The sequence below is a fragment of the Aythya marila genome, assembly GCF_965140915.1.
Source record: "Aythya marila genome assembly, chromosome: Z".
Lineage (NCBI taxonomy): Eukaryota > Metazoa > Chordata > Aves > Anseriformes > Anatidae > Aythya > Aythya marila.
Window position 1 is genome coordinate 30,892,540 of NC_139080.1, and position 27,492 is coordinate 30,920,031.

At 40.0% G+C, this 27,492-nt stretch overlaps 1 protein-coding gene across 5 annotated transcripts in view; it reads left to right on the forward strand.

The window, feature by feature from the left end:
* The window catches only part of KDM4C (lysine demethylase 4C), a 287,286-nt gene that overhangs the window by 168,926 nt on the left and 90,868 nt on the right, over positions 1–27,492 (forward strand). For all 5 annotated transcript variants that reach the window (XM_082783468.1, XM_082783469.1, XM_082783470.1 and 2 more), the window contains exons 14-16: positions 19,148–19,329; positions 20,160–20,376; positions 21,959–22,035. In XM_082783468.1, coding sequence (XP_082639594.1) covers positions 19,148–19,329; positions 20,160–20,376; positions 21,959–22,035 — 476 coding nt within the window. The remainder of the gene's footprint in view (positions 1–19,147; positions 19,330–20,159; positions 20,377–21,958; positions 22,036–27,492) is intronic.

Here is a 27,492-nt window from a genome sequence, read left to right on the forward strand (position 1 = left end):
TGAATATTCAGTCACAGACAGAAACATAGCAGAAGTTTAAAGCAACAGACATTGTTCATATGAGAGTCTCTTAAAAAAACAAAGGTTTGCATACTAACAGATTTGCATGGTAATGTCCCATTGAAAGGAGATAATGGACAGAAATGTCATCCACTCCACATGCTTTTTATCAAAGCATACTGACAATATACTTAATGATTTGTTGTTAAGGTGTATGAATAATCATGAGATATATAGTCAAAGGATAACCAGTAAAGGGTTTTAAGCATATGTTTACTCTAGCACAGCTCAGCTCTGTCTTTTTACTTGTACATACGATGCACAATACCTGTGCAACAGAACTCAATTTTATGTTTGTGACTGAGTCCATTACTCTGACCAAGTTATTTAAATGCATGCAATACCAAATTTACTGGAAGATATTTGATGTTACAAATTAGCAGAGTGATACAGCAATGTACTGAGATCACAATACAACCACAGTATAGCAATTGCAGTATACAGTTGGATCGCAGAAGAAATGTGTCTTTCACTACTGGTCTTTATATGGTCACTGTCAAGATGCTGGATGTCACCAGTAGCGAGAAAGCATTGCATGAGTTGAAGTCAGCTCAGACCTGTCACCGTCTTTGAAGGTCACTTTGCTCCGTGGTCAGCTCTTATACTCTGTGTAGGACAGAGCCACATACACAGTTCCTATATTCTGGTCTGGCTGGCTCAGGAAGACATTCACACTCTTCTCATCAGCTCAGGGAAAAACATTTACACGATGAGCTGATCCACCCAACTGATACAGCTGTTTATCTAAAACAAAGACCACCATCTGGTCCTCTTTATGTTGTGATAAATTCAGCTTCTTTTGCAACAGCTGTGGTCAGTCACTCCTTAGATTTTTTTCCTGAAATTCATGAGCGCAGAGCCCTTGCCCATCTCCTCTGAGTCTTCTTGCATTGTAGCAGTTTATTGACTGATAACATGATGCATGAAGGATAAATGTATAAATTAGAGGAACAATGCCCTGATTTACATACAAAATATGCCTCCATCATAAAGAATATTTCAGGAGAGACTGCAAGTGTTTGTTAGGCAGAATAAAAGAGTCTCCACTGCTTAAAGTCCTCTTTCACACAGGATGTCCAAAATTTCTTCTGCTGTACAAAATAATAACTGAACATGGAGCTCCTTTTATGTTGTTTAAAGACAAGACCGCCTTGTATTTTTGTTTCTTTGTTTCCTCCTTTGAATCAGAGAATTCTTGAAACTCTGATAGATAACCTCACATTTGTTTCCTTTGAGTTACATATCCTTGTTAATGAACTACATCTTGTGAGATCCCTGTAGCTCTTATTCATTACACATGGGCGATTGAAGTTTAATTCAGAATTGTAAAGGTGATGGCTGGTTTGAGATTAGAGCTTATCTTAATGTACATTTACAGTAATGTTTTGAACTTTAAAAGGATAGTAGGTTGTAGAAGTTCTATGATATTTAACTTTCACAGAATGGTTGAGGTGGAATGTCATCTGGTCCAAGCCCTGTGCTCAAGCAGGGTCTTTTAGACCTGGTTGACTAAGTCCATGTCTAGAGAGCTGTTTAATGCAGCACATACCTTTTTTTTTTTTTTAATATATATATATTTTTTCGGTATTAGCAAGGGCACCCTACTGGCTCATGTTCAACTTGGTATCCACCAGGACTCCTCAGGTCCTTTTCTGACAAGCTGTTTACCAGCTTGGTATACCCCAGTATATCCTGGTGCCTGGGGTTGTTCCTTGCCACGTGCAGGACCTTGCACTTTTTGTTGAACTGCATGAGGTTCCTGCCTGCCTATTTCTCTGGTCTGTCAAAGTCCTTCTGGATGGCAGCATGGCCCTTGGTGTACTCCCAAGTCCACAGATGACAAAACTGAGAGGAGTGGGTGATACAAATCATTAATGAAGATGTTAGACAAGACTGAACCCAGTATTAACTCCTGGGGTACACTGCTAGTTACAAGCCTCTGACTAGACTGTTCCACTGATCACTAGCCCCCGGATTGCCTGCTCATCTGGCTCATAGGTTAGTAGATTGTTTACAAGGAACTGATTTATGGGAGTGTCAAAGGCCTTACTGCAGTCCATGTAGACAATATCCAATGTTCTGACAGCATCTACCAGACCAGTCATTTCAGTTTTACCTAGTTGGCCAAGCATGACTTTCCATTGATGAATCCGTGGTGGCCAGCCATTAGTTCTGTGTCCTCCTTCTTGCCATTCTTGAAGATAAGAGTGACATCTACTTTCCTCCAGTCTTCAAGCACTTCTGACAATCACCATGATCTATCCCTCACTCTCGTAGTTGCATAAAACAAATATATGTCTAGTCTGCTTAAGATTTCCCTGACTGGATCCTCTTCCACCAAGACTAAATCTTTCTTGCTTCCTGTTATTCCTATAGTCTCTGGGACCTGTGTTGCCTGAGGGTTAGGCTTGTTATCACAGACAGAGGCAAAGAAGCCATTCGGTACCTCAGACTTTTCCCTGTCCTGTGTGGGTACTCCATCTTGTTCAGCTATGGGCCCACATTCTCTCTAGACTTCTTTTCTCCCCAGTGTACAGAAGCTCTTCTTGTTGACTTTGTCATCCCCAGCCAGTTTCTGTTCCACTTGGGCCTTAGCTTTCCTAACTTCACTTCTGGATGCTCAGACAATGTCTTTGTGTTCGGTCCAGGTTACCTGTCCTTGCTTCCACACTATGTATTCTTCCTTCCCGTGTTTGCATTTGGCCACATGTTCATCTATGCAGGCTTCCTGGCATTTTTGCCTGATTTCCTCTTTTGGACATCTTTTGAGCTTGGAGGAGGTGACACTTCAATATTAACCAGCTTTCTTGGGCCCCTTTTCTTGTCAGGGCCTTATCCCATCTTCCAAGTAGATCGCTGAAGTGGCCAATGTTCATTTTTGTGACCTTGCTTTTCACCCTTCTCCATGCCCTTAGGATCTTGAACTCTATTGCAGCCAAAGCTGTCTTTGACCTTCATTTTCCCAACAAACCCTTCGTTATTAGTGAGTGGAGGTACAACAGAGCTCCTCCCCTTACTGGCTCCTCTATGACCCAAAGGAGGAAGATACTGTCAGTGCACTCCAGAAACATTGACTGCATATGTCCTGCTGTGGTGATCCTTCAACTGATATCAGGGTGGTAGAAGTATCCCATGAGGAACAGGGACTACGAATGTGATACTGCTACTGTCTGTCTATAGAGGGGCTCAGGCACTTGTTCTGCCTGGTCAGGTCTCCTGTAGCAGGCAACCACGATAGTGTCACCTTCACATGTCCTCACTTAAATGCTAGTGCATAAGCTTGCAGTTGCTGTTGTTTTGTTTCCTGACTGTGTTTGATCTGTTTTAGCTATGATTTCAAGGAGTTGTGTCTACGTAGATGTTCTTAACGATGCAGCTACAAGTCTTTATTTTTCTTTCTTATACTGAATCATTTTAAAATCTTTTAAAAATTTAGTTTAATTGAATTTTTATGTGTTGCAAGATGTTGTGTAAATAGTCCGTTTTAATGTAAAATAGTTTATTTTAGTGTAGATTATTTAGTTTTTATTCTATATAATTCCTCAAGCATGTAAATTTGCGTATAATAAAGGCTTCATGTGGTAACCAGAGGAATTTCAGTTTTGCAGTTTACATAAATAAACTATCTACTGTATCTTTGTAGTTACAGAATTTTAATACATACTGAGAAAGCGTTCTAGGTTCTTCTCTTGGTTTCCCTTCTAAGTGAGGAATGAATACATAGATCTTACTATAGTCAGCCTGTAATCATGGTGCCTTATCTACAGAAGATCTCCTGGACAAATAGCCTCAGAGAAAAAGAGAACTTAAATGTAAGAAAGTGAATCATATAATTACAGATCTCTCTCATTGTTAAGCAATTTTGAATTTGTGTAAGTTGCACTTATATTTCAGATTTAGTGTAACATTTACACTTGAACATTGGATAGCATTCTGTATAGAGAAGGCATTCTGCTAAAGAGATGTTTATTTTTGTAGCTGACATGACAGCTTGAATTTTTGATATAATATTTGTTGCTATGGGAATAAATACTATATCTAGAGTGTTATGATTCAGATGGAGATCAAACAACAGGAATAGATAGATCAACTGAAGACTTTAAAGATGGTTCTTTGAGTATTTTTCAGAGTGTTATGGCTGAGAATTTGGAATCTTGAAAAGTGCTGTCAATTGAGCAACTAATGTATATTCAATTTCCTTGTCATGGCTAGCAGGTGTAGCTCCTGTATTTTATTTCCTCTGACAGCAAGATGTATTCTGTAGTATGTGTAAGTTGATTTGACTTTTCTTTACCAAAGAGTGTCAAGAATGCAATATTCACTTTTGTTTTGATTAATTCTTAATTTGGAATGTAAGTTGTAAAAAGCAAATGACACATCTGAGTTCTTACCAGGGGATTCTGATAAGCACCCATTCAGAATCCTACTCATGTACTTACTGCCAGTTAGGAAGTGTCAGTGATTTGATCCAGGTGACAGCAGACATGAAAATCAAGACAGATTGCTTAGCTGAATTTCATGTGTTTTTATAAAAGAAATGCTCATTAGAGATACACTGTATACCAGAGACTGTATCCAATATCACAGCACTGGCTGATCTGAATCTTTCAGATTATCTATTTGGGCCATTGGTAGCTGCTTTTAGAGCAAGGCCAATGTATCACAAAGCAATTTGACTGAATAATGACCTGAATAATGGTGTTGATGGTTGGCATTGTTGCATAAGTGATCATCAAACCTTATTCTCACAGCACTCAGACAACATTCTCAGCTTCTTGCAGAAAAGCACCAATATGTAAGATTTTTAGTGAAGTGTCATGCTCATAAGTGCTTCATGAAACATTATGCACTGGTCTTGGAAAGTAGATGTGATTTTTGGAGGGCAAAGTTTGGTTTTGTCAAATCTTCAGTATTAAGAAACTGCACTGATAGGTAGTATGACAGTGGAGATTCTGAAACTTTTTAGTCGGTGTGAACACTGCAAATTGTTTATCACAGAATCACAGAATCATCTAGGTTGCAAGAGACCTCCAAGATCACCTAGTCTAACCTCTGACCTAACACTAAAAGTCCTCCACTAAACCATATCACTACGCTCTACATCTAAACATCTTTTAAAGACCTCCAAGGATGCTGACTTAACCACGTCTGTGGCTAAGCCCATTCCAATGCCTTACAACCCTTTCGGTAAAGAAGTTTTTCCTAATATCCAACCTAAACCTTCCCTGGCGCAACTTGAGCCCATTCCCCCTCATCCTATCACTGGGCGTGTGGGAGAATAGACCAATCCCCACCTTGCTACAGCTTCCTATAAGGTACTTAGAGAGAGTGATACGGTTGCCCCTTAGCCTCCTCTTCTGCAGGCTTTTCATTCTTTGAGGATCCTCAGTTGAAATGGATTTTGAATGGAGTGAAACTGGAGGTTGCAGTTGTCTTGTGTCCCTTTTACCATTGCAGTAAGAGTGTAAGGAGGTGCTGATACCCTCTGTGCCTCTAGCAGATATATCTGGTCAAAATCTGAATTCACTTGAAGCACCCTGAACCTCCCACTCAGACCAATGTGAGTCAGGAAAGTAAATCTATTTTAGGCCAAGTCACTGATTGCTCCTCAGTTATGTAGTAAGTAATGGAAGGAGTCAATATACAGAATAAATAGCAAAATAATTTCTACAAAAGTACAAGTTTTCCATGTTTTTAGGGGGAAATTAACAGTATTTTGGAATTATCACATGAACAAGTAAAGAATGGCTGTAACATGTTCCAGGACAATAGCATTTGTTACGTCAAGTGATTTTTACACTGCTTTTTTTTTTTTTTTTTCAAACTGTTTGGAAACTGTTCTTTATTTTCTTGCCCATTTGGATAACTAGACTCTCAGTTTTTATTCATGCTATATAACTTGTCTGACTTAATGGAAACCAGGAAGCTAACTACACCTGTACCCGCTAGGAAGCTAACTTGCAAATCCTTCCTGTAAATGCTCTTGGTGTGTGTTTGAAAAAGTAAACAAAGTGATATTGCTGATATTCAATTTATGAAGAATATTTATGTATAAGATTGCATTTTCTACCTGGTGAGAAAGTTACTGAAGGCAACATTGTCATATTCTGTAATGGGAGTCACGTACTCTAACTTTTTTTAATATCAATTTTATTTGACATTTTGTGATTTTGGTGTGTGGGTAGGTGAATATTGATTGTGAGGAGATGAAATAATATTTCTGAAGCTCTTGAAAGATGATAAATTAAGCTCAGGGTTGCCTAGCAAATTCTTGGAGAGAACTGAGAATCATAAAACATACAGCAGTGACAATAGAGGATCAGAAACGTTATCTCTCTCTCTCAAGAACATCCTTTCTCTGGAGTCTTGATTTGTATACTCTTAATTTTATATCACATTCCTTTCAAAAGTGGTGGGCTAGCTAGCCTCCCTTTGAAAGGAGGATATTTTTCTTTGCCTGGGTGAGCTATGGGGTTTGATTTGGTAAAGAAGAGAGAGAGATTACAAGGAGTAACATGCAAGAGCATCACATAAGAGAGCTTGGGTGTCATATTTGATGCAAATGGGCTGAAAGACTGCAGTAAGGAGCATGGAGAAGACAGAGCTATCTCAAAGTAGATGGAAGGAATAATTAGAGATGTTAGAGATCTGAGGCAACATAGGAGGGCTTTAAGTCAAAAAGTAAGTGGAAGTAGTTGTTCTAAACGTAATGCAAGGGGAAAAATAAATTTACTAAAAGTGTTAATTTTTTTGGAGGCTGTAGCAGTTCAGTATGTTTGCCTATGGCATTTTGTCCCTGACTTCATTTGGAATGAGGTTTGAAAATAAATACAAGGCTCTTTAAAGCAAAACAAAATGTTGTAAGAGTATTTCCAGCTTTTCTCCTGGCCTTTGCATTCTTTTCACTCCCTCAGTCTGGAAAGGATTTGTAAAAAAATTTCAAGGGAGAACAGGAATGGTGGAGTTCATAGGTAGTAGCGATGTAAATATTGACCTCATTAAAGCAGAACCAATACAGTGTTGAACATATCAGTGTACTGTAGGCAATGGTAAACCAGAGAACAGTGTAAGAGAACTGTCATTCTAGAATTGGTTCCACAATTAAAAAACTGAAGATAAATTTTGTCTCAAAAGTACCATAATAGGCTGATGTTCAGGGTTAAGACTTCAAAGCCCATGGAAGAATCATTCAGCAATGATAAGGAGTGGTGCAGTCACACAATACCAGAACATCCCAAGTTGGAAGGGACCCACAAGGATTGTGCAGTCCAACTCCTGACTCCACACAGGACTACCTAAAAATCAGATCATATGTCTAAGAGTGTTGTTCAAATGCTTCTTGAACTCCATCAGGCTTGGTGCCATGACCACTTACTTCCCTGGGGAGCCTGTCCCAGTGCCCGACCACCCCCTCAATGAAGAACCTTTTCCTAACCCCCAGCCTGACCCTCCCCTGTGCCAGCTCCATGCTGTTCCCTTGGGTCCTGTCACTGTCCCCAGAGAGCAGAGTTCAGCACCTGCCCCTCTTCTCCTCTTGTGAGGAAGTTGTAAGCTGCAATGAGGTTGCCTCTCAATATCCTCTAGGCTGAACAAACTAAGTGATTTCAGCCTCTCCTGTGTCTATGTCTCATATGTCTTCCTGGTTAGACCTTCCTTCATCCTTGCTGCCCTTGTTTGGACACTGTCCTTCAATATCCTTAAATTGTGGCATCCAAAACTGCACACAGTACTGCACCATCAGCCTGCTGTTCACACTGTATAGTAAGAACTTGTAAAGCTGTATGCCAGTCCTTTTTTTTACCAGAAGGATGTTGTCATAGACAGTAACAAAGGCTTTGCTGAAATTCAAAAAGATCACGTCTGCTTGGCTTCCATTGGTCAACTAGATGGGTAATCATAGAATTGTAGAATCACAGAATGGCTCAAGTTGGAAGGGACCTTCCAAGGATCCTTTAAAAGATCATCTAGTTCCACCCTCCCACCTGTAGGTAGGGATGCCACACATGAGATCAGGTTGGTCAAGGTTCCATCCAGGCTGGCCTCAAGCACCTCCAGGGATGGGGCATCCACAACTTCTCTGGGCAACCTGTACCAGTGCCTTACTGCCCTTACAGTGTAGAATTTTCCTCTTAATATCTAGTCTAAATATATCCCCTTTCAGTTTAAGAACGTTTCCCCTTGTCCTGTCATTATCTACCTGAGTAAAGAGTCGTCCTCCATATTTTTTTATAAGACCCCTTTATGTATAGAAATATGTTAATCGGGTCTCCCCAGAGCCTTCTCTCCTCCAGGCTGAACATCCCCAGCTGTCTCTGTCTTTATTCATAGGAAGGGTGCTCCAGCCATCTCAGAATCTTTGCAGCCCTTCTCTGGACTTGCTCTAACATGTTCACATCTTTGTTGTGCTTGAGGCCCCAAACTTGGATGCAGTACTCCAGGTGGGGGCTCACAAGGGCAGAGTAGAGGAGGACAGTTACCTCCTTGTACCTCTGTTGATGCAGCCCATAATGCAGTTGGCCTTCTTGGCTGCAAGAGTGCACTGCTGGCTCATGTTGAACCTTTCCTCCACCAGAATCCCTAAGTCTGTCCCCTCAGGGCTGCTCTCAAAGAGTTGTTCTCCCATTCTGTACTCCTGTCTGGGATTGCCCCAACCCAGGTGCAGCACCTTACACCTGGACTTGTTGAACTGACTGTGATTCACGTGGGCCCACTTTTCCAGCCTGTCCAAGTCCCTTTGAATGCTATCTCTTCCTTCTGTTGTATCAACTGCACCACTCAGCTTGGTGTCATCTGCGAACTTGCTGAGAGTGCACACAATCCCGTTGTCTATGTCATTGATGAAGATATTGAAAAGCACCGGTCCCAAGACGGACCCCTGAGGAACACTGCTCGCCACAGGTCTTCCCCTGGACATAGAACCATTGATCATTGCTCATTGGGTGCAGCCATCAAGCCAATTCTTTATCCAGTGGATGGTTCACCCTTCAAATCCATATCTTCCCAGTATAGAGATTAGGTTGTTGTGTGGGACCCTGTCAAAGACCTTACAGAAGTCAAGTAGATGATATCAGTCAGTCTTCCCTTGTTGACTGATGCAGTCACTTTATCACAGAAGGCCACCAGATTGGTCAGGCACAATTTACCGTTGGTGAAGCCATGCTGGCTATCCCAGATCACCTCCTTGTCCTGCATGTGCCTTAGCATTGTCTCCAGGAGGATTTGTTCCATAATCTTACCAGGCACAGAGGTGAGACTCACTGATGTGTAGTTCCCCATATCTTCCTTTCTACCCTTTTTAAAAATGGGAGTTATGTTTCCCTTTTTCCAGTCACTGGGGTGACTGCCATGATTTTTCAAATATAATGAAGGGTGGCTTGGTGACTACATCAGCCAATTCCCTCAGGACCCTGGGATGTATGTCATTAGGGCCCGTAGACTTGAAGTTGTTAAATTGCATCAGGAGGTCCTGAATCTGCTCTTCACTTACTGTGGGGGTCCTCTGCTCCCCCAGCCCCCACCTAGAGGTTTGGGGACACGAGATGTGGGAAGCCTGACTGGCAGTGAAGACCAAGACAAAGAAGTTGCTATGTACCTCAGCCTCCTCCAAGTCTGTCGTTACCTGTTCTCTGTCTTCATTTGTCTGAGGTGCTTCACTCTCCTTAGTCTTTTCTTTTGCAGCCAGTGTACTTGTAGAATCCCTTCTTGTTACTCTTTGCATCCCTCGACGAGTTTAGTTCTGTCAGTTCTTTGGCTCTCCTGATCTCATCCCAGCACTGGGACGGCCTTCCTGTACTCTTCCCAGGGCACATGGCCCTGTTTTCACTGTCTGTGCATTTTCTTCTGCCTAAGTTTGACTAGCAGGTCCTTATTCAACCAAGCTGGTTTTGTACCTTCCCTGCTTGATTTATTGCATATGGGAATAGAGAGCTCATGCTCTCCAAGGAAAATATCCTTAAAGAATTGCCACCTCTCATCAGATCCTGTGTGCCTAAGGGCTGTGTCCCATGGGATCTCATCCACTAATTCTTTGAACAGCTGGAAGTTTTCTCTTCTGAAGTTCAGGGTCCTGACTTAGCTCTTAGCTGGACCTATATCCCTCAAGATCACAAACTCAATCAGGGTGTTTTCACTGCAGCCCAGGCTTCTTCCAATCTTAACCTCTTCAATGAGCTCTTCATTTCCTTTGTCTTAAAAGGAAATTAAGTTAGTTAAACAGGACTTTCCTCTTATGAACCCTTGCTGGCTTTGATCAATGACTGTGTTGTCTTTCAAGTGTTTTTCGGTAACTCCCAGAATAATTTCCATAATTTTCCAGGCATTGAAGTGAGACTGACGGGTTTGCAATTACCAGGCTATTCTTTCTTACCCTTCCTGAGAACAGGAACAATGTCTGCCGGCTTCCAGTCATAGAATCACAGAAACATCGAATGGCTTGTGTTGGAAAGGACCTTAAAGATCATCTAGTTCCAATCCCACTGCCATAGGCAGGGATGTCATCCACCAGATCAGGTTGCCCAGGGCCGCATCCAGCCCTGGGCAACCCTTGAACATCTCCAGGGATGGGGCATCCACTACAGTCAACTGGGACCACTGCAGATTCCCAAGACTGCTGAAAGATAACAGAGATGTCTCATGATGACATCAGCCAGCTCTAATTACCCTAGGATGAATCTCATTGGGCCCCGCAGACTTAGGGACATTCAGCTGCAGAAGCAAAACTTGCACAGGTTTGGATTTTGCTAGGAGTTTATCATTCCAACAGTCATGAGATGGAAAGATTTCAGGTCCAAAGTGCACAATAGATATAGAATATGTAAGTTATACACCCTCTCAATAAATTGTATATTCCTCTCTGTTACCTGGACTGATCAAGCCCTGAATTCACTGTGAGGTCACAAGAATGATGAAAATATTTAAAATAATGGCAATATAAGCTCCTAAAAGGAAATGGTGCCAAAGAACAAATTTGGAGAAAAAAGTTAGCAAAAACAAAGCCACATTTGAGACCATTCTGTGAGGAAAAAATAAATAGATAATAATGGAACTATAAGCAGAGATTTCACATCTGTTTGCTTTACAGATCTGGAAAATTTCAAGTAACAGAAGAAATGTGATTGGACTTTAAAAAAAAAAAAAAATCTAAGAGCTTAGTAAAGTCTTTAAATTAAAAAGAAAAAGGAAAAAAAAATAATTCAGAAAACTAAAAAAGTGATGCTGGCATTTTATGTTTCATATCCTACTTATGTTTGGCTGTTTCTTCATTGCTATTCTTCTGCAGCTGCATTATCCAGAAGAAAAAACTGCTGCTGAATATTGACTTGGTGACAGCTTTTTTTTTTTCAGACATTTTGCATTTTCCTTCTATATGGATTATTGGTAAATGTTTATTGAATTGACATGAGTTCTTCTGAGAAACTATATAAAATGGAATAAAATTCACATTCAGGATATATTAATTACTTTTTTGAAACACTGAGCTTGCTTGTATACAGATATTATAATTCCAATTTTTTCAATGCTGATAGAAATGCTATAAACTTTATAGTGCTTTTGTAGCAACTTATGACAATTTATCATAGGAGGAGACCCATAAAGCTTCTGTTTTTTTGTTTCTTTTTTTTTTTTAAATGGATGGAGGCAGTCATGGGATGAAAGAATGTGATGATTCAGCTTAATGTTCTTCACTGAATATTTCTGTTGTTGGAACTTTCTGCTTCTGCAATAAACATGTTTTGTTAAATACAATATTAGAAACAGACTGCATACTTTAGACCTTTTTTGTTATCTGAGAGTTCTGTTCGATGACTTTTCAATATTCTTTGCCATTTTGCCTTCCACATTCACACAATTTTCTTCTGTTCTAATTGCACCTGTGTGTCTTCTCATTGATTGAAGATCACTGCCCACTTGAATGAACAGAACCACAGATCTGATCATTAATCAGAGCACGTATATAAGGACACAATTTGGGGGGGGGGGGGAAATTTTAAATTTCCTGTCAGGAATGCTTTCCACAATGAAAAAATACTTCCCTCCTCATAATCCATATATTTTGCAGGTAGGGTCACTAGATAGCCTGTGAAGATACCTTGAGGTTTCCAAACAGCTTAAATATGTGATTAAGCTGAAATTCTGGTGTTGACTCAGTCATTAATAATTATGCTATTGATTTCTTTGGGACAAGGCTTTACACTTGGTCTCCTTTCCCAGGATTCCTTTTTCCATGTCTTTCTCAACAGCAAATGACTATTAGATTATGCCTATTGGGTAAACTCTTTAAGCATCAACAGTATTTTTACTCTCCAACTACTCTAGAGGCTTAAATAGTCAACTTTATGAATGAGCGCTACGCAGACACACAGCTCATAAATAAACTTCTAAAACATCTAGAACAGATCACTAGTATTATAAAACAATTTTTTCTTGCAATGCACTACAGCATACAGTGTACCCGTCAGTCCAGCTATATCATAGATCTCATTGTTCCCCATTATATACTGATTATAACTTTTCTTTTGGAAAACGAGTGACAGATTACACAAAAAAAATGAGAGGTGCTGTTTGTCTGAAAAGAGTGATATGTCTGGTTCATCATGGCTAGATACATTTTGGCTGGGAGGAGCTTAAAGCACAGTACATGGCCAGATAGGTGGCGGCGTAGAGGTTTGAGGAATTAAGGAGTGGAGACAGAGACTTTAAAGCTGTGGATGAGTGTGAATAGAAATTCTAAATAGAAGAGCTACTGAAATGCTTTCGAATACTTTCTGTTGAGCAGTCAGCTTATGACCTAGTTGTCGAAGTGCTTTTTTGTGTGCTTGTCATGATGCATAATTCCTTTAGACTTCGTATTCATTCTCAGATTTTCTTTATAGTTGTTTGATTTCATTGTTAATGAACATGACAAATTCAATATTGTTTGTCTCTGTTCCAAAAAGCCAATATAACCAATTGTTTGCTGTCCTGGTTTCAGGACAGAGTTAATTTTCTTCCTAGTAGCTGGTAGGGTGCTGTGTTTTGGCTTAGGATGAGAAGAGTGCTGATAACATGCTGATGTTTTAATTGTTGCAGAGCAGTGCTTACACCAAGCCAAGGACGTTTCAGCTTCTTGCTCTGTCCTGCCAACGGGCAGGCTGAGGGTGCAGCAAGAGCTGGGAGGGGAGAGACCCAAGACAGCTGACCCAAACTAGCCAAAGGGGTATTCCATACCATCTTACATCATGCTAAAGAATATATAGAGGTGGCTAGCAGGGGTGGGATGGCCAGACTGCTCGGAGTTAGGCTGGGCATCGGTCAGCAGGTGGTGAGCAATTGCCTTGTGCATCACTTGTTTGGTACATATTATTAGTAGTAGTACTATTATCATCATTATTGTTATTATTGTTATTATTTTTCTGTCTTAATAAACTGTCTCTATCTCAGCTCACAGGCTTCACTTTCCCGTTTCTCTCCCCCATCCCAGAGAGGGAGGGAGGAGGGTGAGCAAACAGCTGTGTGGTGTTTAGCTGCCAAACGGGTTAAACCACAACAGTCCTTTTGGCACCCAGCGTGGGGCCCAAAGGGTTGAGATAACGACAGATCTGACCATAGTGTGTTAAACTAAAACTGGTGTAAGTATTAGACCTGCTTAGTAGTTGCTAGTCATAATGCTGATTGCTTTAATCTCAAGTCTGCTGTGCCTGTTTTCCAAATTGAGTATTATAGCACGTTACTTTCCGTATGTGCTCTCTGTCGTGCTGTTTATCCTTTCTGGGTGCTGGTTTAAGATCATTATGGTACTGTGTGTTGTAACAGTGGCTTATGATACAATGAAATTTCTGGTCATGACTCTAACGTGGTATTTGTACTCAGCACTGTTGTCGACTCTATACTTTGGAAACCATATCTCAGAAGCTGTTAGCAATTACACCTATTGCCTTTTTTCATCAGGGAGCCAATTTGTGTTGGGGAAAGGGAAAGATATTTTTTCCTAATTGTTCACTCTCCCTTTTTCCTTCACTGCCCTCTTATCATCCGAGCGTGTTACAATAGCTCTCCAAGATGCTGAATATGCTTTGGATACTCAGACCAGCATGTTCAGGCATTGACAAAGCAATTGGAGATGGAGCAAGATCTCACAGCCTCTGGAGGTGTCTCCTGTCAGCTGTGAGGGAAAGGTATCCCTTCAAGAAAGAACTTGTATGTCTACCAGGCAAATGGACCACTGTGGAGAAGGGAATCCAGTACCTGAGGGAATTAGCCGTATGGGAGGTGATTTATGAGGACCCAGACTACGGACAAACATCCACAGATCCAGATGAAGTCAAGTGTACACGACCCATGTGGCGGAAGTTTGTACGGAGTGCACCATCATCATATGCCAGTTCATTGGCAATAATGGCCTGGAAAGAGGAGGAGGAACCCACAGTGGATGAAGTGGCTAAACAACTCCGGCAGTATGAAGAAAGTCTGTCTTCTTCCTTACAGGCCTGCGTCTTGGCTGTGGAGAAACTTTCTGAAGAGTTCCACCAACTTAAAGAGAATTTATCTTCCTCTCTACCTGAACAAAGCAATGTCCACTAACTAAAAGAGAATACTTTGGAGAAATTGTCTGAAAAATTCCACCAACTTGAAGAGAGATTATTTTCCTCCCCACCTGTACAAACCAGCTATCAGGGGTAAGCATTCATCCACACAAGGAAGACGATATGGTGGGTACACACCCCGTGCCACCCTGTGGTTTTATGTATGAGACCATGGAGAGGACATGAGAAAGTGGGATGGAAAATCTACCGTGACCCCAGAGGCACAGGTACGTGAGTTGCAAAAGAAAGCAATTGGGAAAAAGGGATTCTCTGAAAAGTTTGCTGCTCCAACTTCCAACAGGCAGTCCTTTAAACACAGAAATGAAGAAGATTCTGACAAGGATTAGAGAGGCCCTGCGTCCAGCCAGGGGGAGGAAAATGACAATTGAGTTTATTGGACTTTGTGGGTTCGATGGCCTGGCACATCAGATGCACAGAAGTATAAGGCTTTAGTAGACACCAGTGCACAATGTACTCTAATGCCATCAAGCTATAAAGGGCCAGAGCCCATCTGTATTTATGGAGTGACAGGGGGATCTCAGCAGTTAACTGTACTGGAGGCTGAAGTGGGTCTGACTGGGAATGAGTGGCAAAAGCACCGTATTGTGACTGGCTGGGATGCTCCATGTATCCTTGGCATAAACTGTCTTAGAAGAGGATTTTTCAAGGACCCAAAAGGGTTCCGGTGGGCTTTTGGCATAGCTGCCTTAGAGACAGAGGATATTAAACAGTTTTCTACCTTGCCTGGTCTCTCAGATGACCCTTGTGTTGTGGGGTTGCTGAGGGTCGAAGAACAGCAAGTGCCAGTCACTACCACAACTGTGCACTGGCAGCAATATAGCACCAACCCAGACTCCCTGATGCCCATCCATAAGCTAATTCATCAACTGGAGAGCCAAGGAGTGATCAGCAAGACTCATTCACCTTTTAATAGTCCCATATGGCCAGTGCGAAAGTCTAATGGTGAGTGGAGACTTAACAATGGACTATCGTGGCCTGAATGAAGTCATGCCACCGCTGAGTGCTGCAGTGCCGGACGTGCTGGAACTCCAGTACGAACTGGAATCAAAGGCAGCCAAGTGGTACGCCACAACTGATATCGCTGATGCATTCTTCTCCATACCTCTAGCAGCAGAGTGCAGGCCACAGTTTGCTTTCACTTCAAGGTGTGTCCAATATACTTGGAATTGGCTGCCCCATGGGTGGAAACACAGCCCTACCATTTGCCATGGACTGATCCAGCCTGCACTGGAACAGGGGGAAGCTCCTGAGCACCTGCAGTACATCGATGACATTATTGTGTGGGGTGACACAGCAGAGGAAGTTTTAGAGAAATGGAAGAAAATAGTCCAACTCCTTCTGAAGGCCAGTTTTGCCATAAAACAAAATAAAGTTAAAGGACCTGCATGAGAGATCCAGTTTTTAGGAATAAAATGGCAAGATGGATGCTGTCAAATCCCAATGGATGTGATCAACAAAGTAACAGCTATGTCTCCACCAACTAGCAAAAAAGAAACACAAACTTTCGTAGGTGTCATGGTGTTTTGAAGAATGCACGTTCCAAATTACAGACTGATGGTAAACCCACTCTACCAAGTAACCCGTAAGAAGAATGAGTTTGAATGGGGACCTGAGCAACGACAAGCCTTTGAACAAATTAAGCAGGAAATAGTTCATGCAGTAGCCCTTGGGCCAGTCCGAAATGGACCAGATGTAAAGAATGTGCTCTACACCGCAGCCGCGGAGAATGGCCCCACCTGGAGCCTCTGGCAGAAAGAGCCTGGGGAAACTTGAGGTTGACCCCTAGGGTTTTGGAGTCAGGAATACAGAGGATCTGAGGCCCGCTACACTCCAACCAAAAAGAAGCTATTGGCAGCATATGAAGGAGTTCGATCTGCTTCAGAAGTAGTCAGTACTGAAGTGCAGCTCCTCCTGGCCAGTCCTAGACTGGATGTTCAAAGGAGGGGTCCCCTCTACACATCATGCAACTGATGCTACATGGAGCAAGTGGGTTGCACTGATTACTCAGCGGGCTTGAATAGGAAACTCCAGTCACCCAGAAATCTTGGAAGTGATTATGGACTGGCCAGAAGGCAAATACTTTGGGATATCACCAGAGGAGGAGGTGGTCTGTGCTGAAGAAGCCCCACTGTACAACAAGCTACCAGAAAATGAGAAGAAATATGCCTTGTCCACTGATGGGTCCTGTCATATTGTGGGAAAGCATTGGAGATGAAAGGCTGCTGTATGGAGTCCTACACAATGAGTTGCAGAAGCTGCTGAGGGAGAAGGTGAATCGAGTCAGTTTGCAGAAGTGAAAACCATTCAGCTGGCTTTAGATATTGCTGCAAGAGAAAAGTGACCAGTTCTCTATACTGATTCATGGATGGTAGCAAATGCCCTGTGGGGGTGGTTACAGCAGTGGAAGCAGAACAACTGACAGCACAGGGGCAAACCCAAACCCAAATCTGGGCTGCTGCATTGTGGCAAGATATTGCTGCCCGAGTAGAGAACATGGCTGTAAAGGTACGCCACATAGATGCTGATATGCCCAAGAATCAGGCTACTGAAGAACATCAAAACAACCAGCAGGTGGATCAGGCTGCTAAGACTGAAGTGGCTCAGGTGGACCTGGACATAAAGGTGAATTATTTATAGCCCGATGGGTTCGTGATACCTCAGGCCACCAAGGCAGGGATGCAGCATACAGATGAGCTTGTGATGGAGGCATGGACTTGACCATGGACACTATAGCACAGGTTATTCATGATTGTGAAACGTGCTGCAGTCAAGCAAGCCAAACGGTCAAAGCGTCTTTGGTATGGAGAACGATGGCTGAAATATAAATATGGAGAGGCCTGGCAGATTGATTACATCACACTCCCTCAAACTCGCAATGGCAAGCGCCACGTCCTTACAATGGTGGAAGCAACCACTGGATGGCTGGAAACATAACCTGTGTCCCATGCCACCACCCAGAACACTATCCTGGGCCTTGGAAAGCAAGTTCTGTGGCAACATGGCACCCCGGAAAGAATAGAGTCAGACAATGGGAATCATTTTGGAAACAACCTTATAGACACTTGGGCCAAAGAGCATGGTATTGAGTGGGTGTGTCACATCCCCTATCATGCACCAGACTCCGAGAAAGTTGAACGATACAATGGACTGTTAAAGATTACACTGAAAGCAATGGGTGCTGGGACATTCAAAAACTGGGATACGCAGTTGGCAAAGGCCACCTGGTTAGTCAACACTAGGGGATCTGCCAACCGAGCTGGACCTGCCCAATCAAACCTGTTATGTACTGTAGAAGGGGCTAAAGTTCCTGTAGTGCAGGTAAGAAACATGCTGGGTAAAACAGTTTGTGCTACTCCTGCCTCAGGAAAAGGCAAACCCATTCATGGGATTGCTTTTGCTCAGGGGCCTGGATGCACTTGTTGGGTAATGCAAAAGAATGGGGAGGTCCAGTGTGTACCTCAAGGGGATATAAAACTGGGTGAAAATAGCCCATTAGGTGAATTGTATCACGTTAATTACTATAAAATACTGTGTCATCACTACCATGATTACTATATACTGTAGATGAAAATGGTGATTAATTAGAATGTATGGGAAAGTGTGTAACCTGAACATGACATAAATGGTGTGGAATAAGGGGTAGATATATGTCCTGGTTTCAGTTAGAACAGAATTAATTTTCTTCCTAGTAGCTGGTAGGGTGCTGTGTTTTGGATAGGGATGAGAGGAGTGCTGATAACACGCTGATGGTTTAATTGTTGCAGAGCAGTGCTCACACCAAGCCAAGGACATTTCAGCTTCTTGCTCTGTCCTGCCAGCGGGCAGGCTGGGGGTGCAGCAAGAGCTGGGAGGGGAGAGACCCAAGACAGCTGACCCAAACTAGCCAAAGGGGTATTCTATACCATCTGACATCATGTTAAAGAATATATAGAGGTGGCTAGCAGGGGTGGGATGGCCAGACTGCTCGGAGTTAGGCTGGGCATCGGTCAGCGGGGAGCGAGGAATTGCCTTGTGCATCACTTGTTTGGTACATATTATTAGTAGTAGTACTATTATCATCATTATTGTTATTATTGTTATTATTTTTCTGTCTTAATAAACTGTCTCTATCTCAGCTCACAGGCTTCACTTTCCCGTTTCTCTCCCCCATCCTAGAGAGGGAGGGGGGAGGGTGAGCAAACAGCTGTGTGGTGTTTAGCTGCCGGCCCGGTTAAACCACAGCATTTGTTTTCATGGAATCACAGACTAGTTGAGGTTGTAAGGGACCTCTGGAGGACATCTGATCCAACCCCTCAGCTCAAGGAGGAACACTTCAAACCGGTTGCCCAGGACCCTGTCCAGGTGGCTTTTGAGCCCTTCAAGGAGGAAGACTCCAGCACCTTTCTGGGCAAACTGCTCCGGTGCTCCACCACCTTCACAGTAAAGAAATGTTTCCTGATGTTCAGGCAGAACTTCCTGTTTTCCAGTTTCTGCCAATTGCCTCTTGTTCTGATTTTTTCTTTAAGAACTACCTGAAACAACTGTAATGGAAGAGGATGTTCAAGAGACAGAGACATGGGCTAGGCCTCTGATCTCCCTTTGGCAGACGAGAGTACCTAATTTCAGTGCTGAAAAAGAATACAATGCAGCTTGTGCAAAAAAGGAACCCCACTGTGCCATTTGCACTCTTCTCATGCCATACTATAAGGTAAGCAAGATCCTTAGACTTCTACCTCTGAGTAGCATGTGAGATATCTGCCCAGCTACAGCATTTCCAGTAAATAAGTAGCAAATTAGGAATCAGATAAAATTACGCATTTGGTTTGTATGAAAAGTAAATTAACTCAATGTCATTAAAATTAGTACTGATACTCTATCTACCTGCATTCATCCTTGGTTGCAGACAGTATGTACTTTCTGTTTGGTGCTTATGTAGGGAAAAGTTATACTTTTGAAGGTGATGAATCCACACAGGTTTGCATCTTTTAGCTACTTTCTTATATGTCAAATGTTTTTCATCAGAGCCTTTTCCTCATCTTCTTTCTGCAGTGTTGAAAAAATAACTTTTCATGGTACTTCTTAGGAATAGTATTCCCATAGAAACATTCTAATGCAATGTACTGTTCAATATCGGCATATGGAATTTGTGTCAAACAGCAACTAAAAACACTGATACAGTTCCCTAGTACTAATTCTGAAACTATTAAATAGGAAGCCCAACTGCGTGGGAACTGGAAAAAATATTTGCACTGTACCCAGGTAAAAGGCTTAAAGGGAGTCAGTTGTACAATATCATTGAATGCGGTTGCAATAACATTAATTTGCAGATTGAGTGCTTTTTTAGATTTCACAGTTATTTGAATAATTAAGGAACTACAGAATTATTGTGATAGATACCCATAAGCAGTTGATTTTTTTAATAAAACATTGTTAATGGGGAGCTGGGGGAGGAGAAGTCATTTTATCATCATCAAAAGGAGCAGTAAGACAGACTTTTATTTTTTTTTAACTTAAATATAGATTTTGTTTATTTTCCAGCCAGACAATCATGCAGAAGAAGGTTCCACTTACAGGGAAACAAACTCAGAAGAAATATTGATGAATGAAAATGAAAAATCTAAACCTCTTATTCCAGAGATGTGTTTTATTTATAGTGAAGAAAACACTGAAAACTATCCATCAAATGCCTTTATTGAAGAAGATGGAACAAGTCTTCTGATTTCATGTGCAAAGTGTTGTGTTCGAGTTCATGCAAGTAAATAAACTAATTGATCAGTTAGCAGCAGTGTAATTTCAAATTGTTTTATTGATAAATGACAGTTAATGAGATTTCTGTTATGTCTAAGTAAGTACTGGGAAAACATTTCCATAATTAATGCTTGAGAACTCTGGCTACATTTTTTTAACCTGTATGTTCTATTATATGTTAATGGTTGCCGTGAAAATAGCAAAGAGTTAACTTCCCTGTAAACCGTCATAACCTTGGGGAGCACAGACTTCTAATTTTTCTTTCAACTCAGAGTGGTAAAAATCCTCTTTTACTCATCATTTTAAAGCACTGCATAATATCGATATATTCTTATTAAGTAGTAAGGGTGAAATAATGCTATTTGAGGGCTTGTAAATATTGCTATTGACTTGAGGTATGCAGTAATTTCCTCCACCTTGCATTTTTTTATTTCAAGTAACTGATGAATGCATGAACATGTAGCAGTATCTTCTATAGATAGTAGGGCTTATAAAGTAAAATAAAATCCATACTTCCAAGTAAAATCCTTACATGGAAGTGTGGTGTAATTGCATAGAATGAATGTCAGTACATTGATTCAAATTGTACTATGTTACTGCAGGAAGAGTTGATGACTTGCTATTGAACTCACAGAAAGTAATAAATACTCTGTATATTTTTTTTATTTTTTTTTTAAGTTTTGGGAAGTGCGTGTATATACACATACATATATGGAATGTATGTTTGTGTATACACACATGTACATGGAATTTGTGTGTATTTACATATACAGAATAGCAGTAAGCCTACCATTAGGAAAGTCTCCTTGGTCACAGGGTCACAGTTTATGTTTGACTAGTGTTTGTACACAGTTGAATTGTACAACATCATAGACAGAAAGGCAGAATATATTACTCTGGGAGTATTGGTTGATAGTCGGCTGAATATGAGCCAGCAGTGTGCTCAGGTGGCCAAGAAGGCCAACAGCATCCTGGCTTATATAAGAAGCAGTGTGGCCAGCAGGACTAGGGCTTACCTGTACTCAGCTCTGGTAAGGCTGCACCTTGAGTACTGTGTTCAGTTTTGAGCCCCTCGCTACAAGAAGGACATGGAGGTGCTCGAGCGAGTCCAGAGAAGGGCAATGAAGCTGGTGAGGGGTCTGGAGAACAAGTCTTATGAGGAGTGGCTGAGGGAGCTGGTGCTGTTCATCCTGGAGAAAAGGAAGCTCAGGGGCGACCTTATGGCTCTGTATAAGTACATTAAAGGAGGCTGTAGCGAGGTGGGGGTTAGTCTGTTCTCCCATGTGCCAGGTGACAGGACGAGGGGGGAATGGACTAAAGTTGCGCCAGGGAAGTTTCAGATTGGATGTTAGGAAGAACTTCTTTATTGAAAGGGTTGTGAGGCATTGGAATGGGCTGCCCAGGGAAGTGGTGGAGTCACCATCCCTGAAGGTCTTTAAAAGACATTTAGATGTAGAGCTTAGTGATACGGTTTAGTGGAGGACTTGTTAGTGTTAGGTCAGAGGTTGGAGTAGGTGACCTTGGAGATCTCTTCCAACCTAGACAATTCTGTGTGATTCTGTGTACTCAAATTAAGTCTCTTATTCTAGGTTGCTACGGTGTTCCTTCTCATGAAATCCGTAACGAATGGTTGTGTTCGCGATGCAGAAAAGAAGCCTGGACAGCCGTAAGTTTTATATTTTGCTTGGTTATCTAAAACATCCAAAAAAAAAAAAAAAAAGAAAAAAAATAAATGCAAAAACATATGCATTATTCCATACGGAATGTAGCTTTTGCGTCTGTTTTTTACTTAACGCACTTTTGCTGAGAAAAAATTATCTGCAAAATATTATTAGATTTCAATGTAAAATGTAACTTCATTGAGAGAGACAAACTTGGAGAAGGTCTACACACAGGAAAAAGGGCTTGGCTAACAGAATATAGATGTAAAACCTTGTTCAGTGAAATAACTGAAAATTTAAATGCACATGAGAGAGAGAAAATGAGATTTGCTGAAAATATTTTAGACTTTTGGTTATGTATGTGTGGGCAGCTGGAGAATAGAGAAAGGGAAAGAGAATAATATATTACATTCAAGAATGAAATTGTTCTTTTACAGCATTTGGCTTTACTATGCTGTATAGTCAGAAAAAGGTTTCACTTTTGAAGCCCCTAAATGAGTATTGTTCGATATTAAAAGCAGTATGCAGTAGTTTTATATAGTCGGGAATAAATAAAAAAGTAGTTAATAAAATCTCTAAACATACATTCATTTAAAAAACAACCAGTTTAAATTCTTATGTTTCACCAACATTCATCTGTCAGCTGCACTGGTAAGTCAAATAATACTTACTTTCTTTAAAACAACTTAAGGAAATGTGGTAATCAGTTTTGATGTCAGCACAGCTTTTTTTTTCATTCAATTATTGAATTAAAAGCAGATATTTCAAGTGCTTTAAAAATGTAAATCCTTATATGACATGATAAAATTTTGAGATATTTTGAAGAAGATATGAGGATTCAATCTACTGGAAAATGTGATATCACTTTGTCAAACATCAAAGTGAAAGTAGCAATAAATGTAAAACCTTTGTATTTCTACACTCTCAACTTTTTAAGGTTCATTTGTAAATGCTAAGGAAACAACAATGTTAAGGAAACAAAAAAGAAACTGATGCTTTTACTGCAGATATTACCTAAGCTGGGAAAAATAAAACAAAAATAGTGACTTACAATCGCTCATTACAAAAATATAGTCCATAAATAATGTTTAGCCCTGTTTTCTCAGTGAATAGTTATTAAAATATTTATTGAATCAATTTCTATCTCTGTAATGTGTTTTCATCTTAGAAGTCAAGGCTTTCTTACTAGGTAAAATCCAATTTTCATCTTGCGTAGGTAACCAGAAAACCTTGTTATAGCTTTCTTATCAGACAATTGTGAGTTTCAGGATCTCAGGAACTGCTTTTCTAACTATTGTTCTAGTCAGGAGAAGGTCGAGGGGGAAAGAAAGAAGTCTTTCCTAGCAAATGAAAGGTTGTTGTTAACATGGTGTCTAATTATCAGATAAGCAGGGTTATGCAGCCCCACTCTTCTATCAGAAAGTTGTGTTAATTTCCTTTTGGGGAGAACAGGCCTGTGATAAATAATAGAATTTTAAGTAGAACATCCATTTTCATGAGATCTCTTGTATGAGAGCAATAGGATAACTGTTTTTGTTAAAAACTGAAAAATTTAGAACATTAGCTTGGAACCTGATGCTAATTACCATAGAACAGTAACACATTTGTAGGGAAGTTTGAAGAAATCTTTGTCTGTTTGTCAAGTGCATGTTCATCGAAAGTCACTGAAAAAAATTAAAACAAAATTCAGTCCTATAATTTGTTAATGCTTGTTGTAGATAGGATTCTAAAATTGTTCTGGTACTTTAAGGTTATTTTGCAAATCTTCTTGAAGCGAAGAGGACATTCAGATAGAACAACAGTGTGTGGAATATAAGAACAAATACGGATAATTACTGACATTATCGTGACATTACTGATGATTATTTCTAAACACTTAGACAGTAACAGAGTACAAAGCATATGTATTTAAAGAAAAAACACCTGATATTTTTTTGCCGTGACAGCTTCTGTAAATAGTGAACAAACAAAAGATTTGATGCATCCAAACTTTCCGATTTGGATAATGCTGTAAATTCTGATACTCAAGCAAGAGAGATGCTCAAGTAAGAGAGATGGTCTAGGTCAGTTGCTGCCAAACATGTATGTAGGAGTATGGATCTGTTTTCAGCCCTCAGTATCTCAAGCCACCAGCCATCATTTTCATGATGACTCTTTTCATGACTCTTAACTTAAGTCATTGAAAGGGTGATAAAATTCTGTGCAACATTTGCTGATTACTCTTCATGTCCTTTTGGAACTTAATAGGTAATCTAGAGAGGTCTATTTTAAGTAATATAAGATGATCACATGGGGGATGGGGAAATTTCATGTGGAACTGCCAAGGTGTTAAACTTCTAGGATATGTCAAAGGTTTTTCTGTAACTATCTATTACTTGTCAAGTAGCATTCAAAATATTTTTTCTTCATTTATTTCAATATTTCAGTGAAACGAAAGGCTCAGTAAAGAACTATTCCTGATGAATTTTCTGCAGGAAGAACCAAGGACCCAGGGCATTTCATAGGCTGAGCTTTACTATTTTGGGTTTGAATGTACTGTTTTGTGTGGTAATAATAATATTACAGTATTGAAGAAATAGTGTAAAATAAATTATTTTACAGAATTCAGTGGAGGTAGGTACAGTACTTGTAGGTTGTAGGGCACTGGAACACGGTCCCCAGGGAAGTTCTTATGGCACCAAGCCAGGTGGACTTCAAGAAGCATTTGGACAATGCTAAACTGTATGCAGACATACAGTTTAATTTTTAGGTGAGCCTATGTGGAGCCAGAAGTTGGACTCTTTGTGGGTCCCTTCCAATTTGGGATACTCCATGATTCTGTACTTACAAGAGTTATCATCTGTGCATATACAAGATGAGAGTGTCTGGCTAGGCAATAGCTCCTGTTGCCATCTGGAGTTTTGACCACTCTGGTCACAATGCTAATGAACATTACGAGGTCTATAAATCATGAAACATCAGACCAGGATGTTTAAGTTTATATTGGGATTGAAGCCTGGGAAAGATACGGAATAATCTTTTTGTTCTCTTAATGTTTGATGAGAGCCCAGCTGAAGAACTGTGTCTGGCAGTGAACACACATGCTTCAGAAATATTCATTAGACTGAACGGGCTGGAAGAAAACAAGAGATGACATGAATATCTAATTAAAAATATATATTTTTTTAATTCTTTCAATCATTCCTCATAGACAGTAATCATTTGTTAAGGGAGGATTGAAAAAAATTAAGCTTCTTCAGTGTAGCCAGGAGAAAATAGAAAGGAAATAAGTAGTAGTGTCATATATACAATTATATGTATACATTAAAGATGAACATAATCAATTGCCATTCCTTCATTTTAGGAACAAGGTGAGTTGTAGCAGCTTTAAACTGTATCAATAGAAGCTTATGTTAATACCATGACATCCTGCACATTTTTCTTTCTAAAAATAGTGAAATACTGGAACACGCTGTAAAGATTTTGTAGAATCTACTCCTTTAAGATTTTTAAATGTTAGACAAACATTTGTCAGGAGTAGTTGAGGAAGAGCTGATCATGGCTTAAGTCAGAAAACCAAAATAGGCACAGGTTACTTTTTTCTATTGATCTCTTATTTCTGTATGAACAGTATTACTCATTGCAAAGCAGTGTGATTGTAACTATAGTTCTCTTTGGTGAAGAAAATCATCAGTTGGATAGACAACTGTATTACTGTAGTTCTGCTTGCATGGAATTCCTTGCTGACATCAGCATGATTAAGAACTGCTGATACTTACTTGGGTCCCATTTGTCATTTTAACATCAAACTTCTGTTTCTTCAAAGATCGGACAATACCCTTAGATTATCCTAAGAGTATTCACTTCAAAGCAGTATAGTGCTTTAATCTAATCTTAGCTTCATACTTAAGATAAATGTGGTTTTCTTTTAAGCAGTCTTTTGTGGATGTTTAAAAAAAAAAAGGCAAGTTAATTAAATATACTGCTGCCCAGAGTACTACTTTCCTTTTAAAAAAATATGCAATTAGTGTTAGTCATGCCAACCTGCAGCTGGAAATTTTACACTCCCTTTGAATTATATGCTTATGTGTCTTTCACAAATCAGTTTTTTATTTGTTTATTTTTTTTATATCTGTTGTTACACATATGATGCTTTAATTGTATTTTAAATTGCTGTGTAGCACCACAAGCCTGTCTGGAAGGGGAGAACGTAGTTAAAGAAAAGTACTTATTTGCATGACTGTTTTTGATGTAGGGAATACAGAGTGAATATACTTCACATTTCAGCTAAGACAGTTCAGACTTAAAGTTTCTATATGAAACAAAAGCAAAAAAATCGCTCATCTAAATTTGTGTTCAGGGTAAGCATTCCTAAACAGTACAACTGTTGCGGAAGATGTGGAACTGAGATCTGACTCATAATCCCTGTAATAGGGATTATGTACACACATGTTTTCAAAAATTAAATTCTTGCTTCAGGAAAGTGCACAAAATCATAAGATTTTTTATTATCCAAAAGTATCTGTTTCTTGAAACTCTGACTAATGGAATGTCTGAAATTTGGTTTTCTTCCTTGTCACATTGATTCCTTGAAGGAGGAGATTTAGCTGAGGAAGACCTGTCTGAAGAATTCTTTTCTGGGTAAAGCTTTAAATCCTGGAGGGAAGATTGATTGGAAAGCAAGGAGAAAGAGAAGTTTTGTGCGGGGGAGAATAAAATGGAAGTTATGAAACAAAACAGTGTTACAAATGCTGGTTTAGAGTTCATAAGTCATGTCTAAGGGGGGAGAGTTCCTTCTCATTCCTTTGGTTAAACAATAAAGTGTTGTTGTTAATTTTGTTAAATAATACTTAAACTCCAGGTAGTTATGTTAACTTTATAGAAAATCCGTTTTCTTCTAGGTTTTATATATTTGTACAATTTTCTAAACAATGAAAGATGAAAGCAGTTACTAAATAATATAAATAAAACCAATAACTAAATGAAACTGTATTTTGTATGAATCCCAACTAGGAATGCCATTAAAATTTGAAATGGAAAAATGTATTAGTGGACTCAGGTTTTTCAGAGATAGACATGTCTGTGAGGGAGAATTCCATTTTATATTATCGAGTAAAACTGCATCTGAGATTCAGAAGCATACTGTTTTCTTGCAGTTGCAGCTTCTCTAAGTAGCTGAAATAGTATGCTTTACAATATTTTATTTCAACTTTTTCATCTTCCAGGATGTACTTGGATCCATGATAACATATCTTTATATTGTACTACAGAGTAGGTCCTATTTGATAATGATTATTGACAAAATGGAAGACTCATGCAGAATTCTTCTATGCTAATGGACAAAAAATAGCCATAAATCAATCTCCCAAAACAACAACAAAAAATCAAATAATATTAAATAACTCATCTACATGGCTCTTGGAAGTGTGACTGTATTCATACAAAGTGTCTTGAGAGAGAACAAATGCCTCATTAATCTTAAA